General features: G+C 38.3%; 1 protein-coding gene across 1 annotated transcript in view; it reads left to right on the top strand.

Annotated features, from left to right (window-relative positions):
• Positions 1–2,604: 2,604 nt before the first annotated feature.
• LOC128249284 (tyrosine-protein kinase Btk29A-like) overlaps positions 2,605–5,907 on the top strand; it is a 24,962-nt gene continuing 21,659 nt past the window's right edge. The window contains exon 1 of the mRNA XM_052972385.1: positions 2,605–2,869. Within this exon, the coding sequence (XP_052828345.1) occupies positions 2,723–2,869 (147 nt within the window). The 5' untranslated portion in view covers positions 2,605–2,722. The remainder of the gene's footprint in view (positions 2,870–5,907) is intronic.

The following is a 5,907-nucleotide window of genomic DNA, read 5'->3' as shown; positions in this document are numbered from 1 at the left end:
AACCACTAAGTTACACGGATGTAAATAGAAACACCAGTTGTCAAGCAATGGTGGGGGACAAACACATACACACACACATACAACGGGCTTTTTTCAGTTTCCATCTACCAAATCCACTCACAAGGCTTTGGTCAGCCCGAGAACACTTGCCCAAGTTGCCACGCAGTGGGACTGAACCCAGAACCATGTGGTGGGGAAGCACACTTCTTGTCACATGGTTAAGAAATTCTTTCAACTGTGTGGCTTCAGGTTTCACTTCAGTTTCACTGCATAACATCTTGGACCAAAGCTTTGTGAGTGAGCTTAAATTTGGTAGAGAAACCCATTATGTGTGTATGTATTTGCTTGTATTTGCACTTTGAAAGTTATGAGTGATGTTACTTCTGTCAACAAATCATCAACTTCTTCTACACTTTCGAAGATGTATGAAATAAGAGATCCCTTACTTGAAAAAGAAGTAAAAGCTAGTGAAACAAATGGACAATGAAATGAGTGAATGAACAAACTCTCAGTTTTCTTTTGTTGTAATGTTGTTATCTTAAGTCATTGCCAGTGTCACTGGACCGGCTCCTGTGCAGGTGGCACGTAAAAAGCACCATGTGGGTGTGGCCGTTGCCAGCACTGCCTGACTAGCCCTCGTCCCGGTGGAACGTAAAAGCACCCACTACACTCTCAGAGTGGTTGGCGTTAGGAAGGGCATCCGGCTGTAGAAACTCTGCCAAATCAGATTGGAGCTTGATGCAGCCATCTGGTTCACCAGTCCTCGGTCAAATCATCCAACCCATGCCAGCATAGAAAGCAAACGTTAAACGAACGATGATGATATATATATATATATATATATATATATATATATATATATATATATATATATATATATATGCGTGTGTGTGTGTGTGTCCATCCATCTTCTCCACCCACTATTCTTGGGAAGGTCATAGTGTTAGAGTCCTCAGGTACTTCCATTGGATTCTTTCAGCTGCAACTGTCATTACATTTCCCAGCTGCATTTTCAAGCATATAGATATTATCCAACCATCTCATTTGTGATCTACCTCTAGGTCTCCTGCTGGTTGGCTTGGCATGAAGAATCATGTGTCATTCTAATCACTTGTCCATAGTATCAAAGTTGTGATCTGTCAATGTGGAGAAGTAGCAGTTTCAACTTGAAGAGATTCCCTGATCTCCAAGTTTTGAACCTTGTTGGATAACATCACTCCATTTTGGCCATTTGTATGCACAATCATACTTTTTCAGTCATTACCCAACATTCTAGGCACAAAATCCAAATTGAAAATAGCAAATTTGTCGTTTTTACTAACCTCTCCTTTTTTGAGAGGATCAACTGCTGGAGCTGACACATTATTGTGCTAGTGTCTGCAATATCTATATCTGTCTGTCTGACTGCATGCATGCATGTATGAATGTATGCAATGCTGGGTTTCTCCACACTTCCTATCAAATTGCACTGAAAGGCATTGGTTAGCCCAGGAATGTAGTGAAAGACACTTGCTCAAAACACCATGGAGTGAGATTAAACACTGAAAGGCAGAATTGATAGAATTCTGAACAAAATACCTTGTGGTATTTGTTTTACATTATGTGCTTAAATTCCATTTAGCTCCACTTTGCCTTTTATACTGCCAAAGTCAATAAAATAAGGAAGTATTGTGGTTGGTGTAAGCAATTAGACCAGGGGTATCCCTACCTGTTAGGAGAATGGGACTCAATTTGTAACATTATTTTCTATAAATATGGCAAAATCTCATTTTCATTTTTGTTCTATTTCTGATTAACAAGAGGTAAAAGATATGTGGGTGTTGCAATAGCAGTGACTGGCAACATAGCACCCAAATGTGTGAATATAATGGATGAGAAAGGGGATGATGGTGACCTAATGTAGTCTCTTATATACTAGTGTGCTGAAGGGCAGATGAACAGAGTAATGAAAATGGTACGGTCAGCACTGGTGGTTGGGAGATGGAGGGTTGTGAATGATGAGAAGGTGGGGAGATGGGTGAGAAAGGCATTGAGCAATAGATACAAGGGAGGAGAAGTCAAAAGTGTAAAATGAGGGGGACAGAAAATGTAGCCCTGGCAAGGTACAAATATTTGAATCTCTGAACATTATCCTTGAGTATACATTGGCATGGGTGACAGGTCTTCTAGAGTACTGCATATCATCAATAAATACTGTCTTTTGTCATCTCTTCCATGAGATGCAGCATCTTCATTATATGTGTGTATATATATATGTTATAAGACATACAATATGTGTGTTGTGGGGGTATGTATGTCATATACAAGAGAGTGCTGAAAAGTTCCTGGTTTGGGATTTTTAAAAATACAGGAGGATCAGTTAATTATGATTTTATTTAACATATTCCTCTTTCAGATTCACACACTTAATGCAATGGTCCTTCAGTTTTTCTAAGCCCTGTAAAAGAACTTGGAAGGTTAGGCCTCCAATCAGGCTTTTCACAAAATCCTTAAAGCCAGGAACTTTTCAGCATCCCCTTGTATGTGACAGACAGAGATGATCTATATATTTTATATCTAGATATAGATTTTTGTATGTATATATTTGTATGTTTTTAATTACAGAGCTGTGAAGAGGCTTCAGTACCAGTTTTAAATGGAGTCTTCCTTGGAGTAAAACAGAAAATTAAAACAATTTTAAGGAGATAATCCAAGCTTGTCTGATGTTGTCCTTGGTCCCAACATGTCACAGCAGAACAATTGTGAGTTACTCAGTGATTTCATGAAGAAACGCTCTCAAAACAAAAAGACCATTACCAGACAATGCTACAAGAACCGGTGGTTTGTGATTGACAGCAATTTTCTGTCTTACTATGATGGTACTCCAATGGTCAGTTGACTTTTTCTTTCTCTCTTCTCTCTCTTTCTCTCTTCTCTCTCTTTCTCTCTCACTCTTTTCCCCTTCTTTCTTCTTTCGCTTTCCTTCTCTTCTTTCCTTCCTTTTTCTCTCCCCTTTCATCTCATTTATTTTCATTCCATCTCTTATTTTGTTGTTTTGCATCCATTTTCCTTCATTCTTTTGGTGGAATGATAACTACTGCTACTGTTTTTGTGGTGTGATCCCAGGTCAGCCTTGGTTGAATAAACCTATGGTTTAATGACAATCAATCAAAAGGAAGACCACATAAAAGCCATAGATGTATTGTTTCAGCCTGCCATGCACTCCACCATGCAGTGGTACACTTTTTTCATACCAATCTGCTTGAAACTGCATTTGTTTCAATGTTACAAATGTTTAAAATGTTCTTATTTAAATTTAGTAAAACTTATCAAATGTTTCATTTATTGGTGTACACCGAACATAAATTTATGAGGGAAAAACTTCCCTCATAAATTTCTGTTATTTGAAACGTTAATTTGATGTACACCAATAAATGAAACATTTGCCAAGTTTTATTAAATTCCAGGTGGTTTTCAGAATGAATTAAATCATATTGTTCGAAGATGGTAAGTAAAGTGTTAATTGTATGGGGTACATTGCAGTTTTGGCATTGTACTCTCTCCATTATCCATTTTGTTCTTGTACACCTGCTACTGTTATTGTATAGCCATACAGTAGTTCATCACATAAGGTTGCAAAGTGACAGTCTGCACATCTTTATACTTTCTCTACTATCCTCTTTGTCTTCAGGCTGTAATGTTTTATGCATTAGAGTACATAAAAAGCAAGGACCACCCCTTAAAAATTGAGGGTTGTGTACCTGGAATGGTGGATATATCATTTTACTGTACCTGAAATGTTGGGTACAGTATTTCACTGTTCTTACTACTTAACAACTCAACTATGAAATAGGGCTGAAAAATGTTTCTGCTTTTTTTTTTTTTTGTTTTCAGTGACACAAAGAGGGATCAGCAGATTTTTATGTTTTGTTCAGGAGTTCAATGTTAATGGCTAAGATTTGAACTTGTGGCCATGTGGTCAGTAATCCGGCATCCTAACCTACTTACAATTTTCTTCACATACAAATAAAATGCCTTTCATCCTTGTTAGGTTGATAAAATAAGGTGCCAGTCAAGAACTGAAATTGATTTCATCAACCGTACACCTCCTTTGGTCTCCGAGTGGTTTCACTTGAGACCATTATATTGGAAGCAGTTACATCATAAAAGATCCATTCTAGTCATCAAAAAAACATCATCACCATCATTGTCATCATCATTTTATGTCTGCTTTCCATGCTGGCATGGATTGAATGGGTTGTCACATTTTGATTTCTGTTTTATTCAGTTACTGCCTTTCTAGAAGGGTGAGGGAAACCATATGTTGCTATCATGTTATCTTTTTACATTTGGTTTCTATAGCTAGATGCTCTTCTTAACTCTAGCTACTTCACAGAGTGTACTGATTGCATTTTATCATGGCACCAGCATGTCATATCCATGACAGGTCAAGACAAACGTGTCCTATCAACCCTGTATTGAGTGCATGCTATTGCAATAGCAGCACTTGTGAGGTTGCCTTGTGCCATACAATTTCCCTACATCTATTTTCTAGATACTTAGCACAAAGGCTTGACAAGGAGATACCTCTATAATTAAAGTACTCTCTCTTGCCTCCTTTTTAAATAAAAGTTGGGGTTACCACCCATAGTCACCATTGCTTTGGTGTCTTTTCAGAGGTCCAAGCCACCTGACATACACAAGTCAGCCAGAGAATAACTCAGTTTTATCAGGAAGGGCTCTGAATTTGGTTGCAATAGTATCCACATAGTTATTTCTGATTCCATTATTTGCCAGGGATTCCCTTTTATCTTGTAAGTTGCACTGGACTTACCAGTTAGTGAGTTCTCTCTGCTGTAGACAGTTCAGACAGCTAGGTAGAAATTAGTTGATTGCTCAGCCTCTCTCTTTACATGAACATCTAACACAGAATGAAAGAGGTCTAAGATGACAGCAAAAGCTATGGTCTCACTGTTTGATGCATATACTTGCAACAGCCATATCAGTCCTTCCTTCAGCCTAGTGGTATCTACTCCATAATTCAATCTTGCAGCTGGGGCCTGTACAGACATAGTTAGCATCACACCCAAACAGTGGAGTTTCCACACTCTATCCAAAACTTTTGTGTCAGAACCACAGATCTTTGTAGAAGATACACTAACTATATCTAGCTGGTAGTGTTTTACCTCCTCCACCAAAAACTGCAATATAAAAAAAGAGTTAAAGAAAATAACCATACCGCATCATCCATCACGTGGGTTAATAAGGGACATGTTTGATCCAAAGGTTGAGGGGTCAGTTTGAAAATATATTGCAATCACCACCCAATGCCAGTATAAGTGGCAGTAAGACTACAACTTGTTCTCAGAGGTTTTGGGTGGAAGCTCAAAGGATGGATGCCCCAGAACCCCAAAGCTGGTTCAGGAGGAAACTACCATTAGTGACTGGGAAATGGAATGCCACAAACCCTTTCAAGTAAAGAGAAGGAACCATGATATTAGTAAAACATAAGTGCAGTGTAAATAATTTTGAACTTGAAGAGAGTCAGGTGTAAAGTGAAAGAGAGTAACCTCTTGATCTACCCTGGAAAAGTGCAAAACTCTACAGGTAGTTTTTGTTAGCTCAGTTAATCCCTATATTACCAATGTAAAAACCTTACAGTATGTGTATTTAGTATAGAAAACATTCCTCTTGGGTACTTTCCTTCAGCCGTATTATCTATATATCTATCTATCATTTGTGATTTATCCATCTGTCTGTGGTGTGTGTGTGTGTGTGTGTGTGCGTGCGTGCTGATATGACTGTGGTAAGAAGCTTGCTTCCCAACCACATAGTTTCAGGTTCAGTCTCACTGCATGGCACTTTGGCAAGTGTCTTCTATTCTAGCCCCAGGCTGACCAAAGCTTTGTGAGTGACTTATATATATAT

Source organism: Octopus bimaculoides, chromosome 13 (assembly GCF_001194135.2).
Source record: "Octopus bimaculoides isolate UCB-OBI-ISO-001 chromosome 13, ASM119413v2, whole genome shotgun sequence".
NCBI lineage: Eukaryota > Metazoa > Mollusca > Cephalopoda > Octopoda > Octopodidae > Octopus > Octopus bimaculoides.
This window is presented reverse-complemented; position numbering and strand designations above follow the sequence as displayed.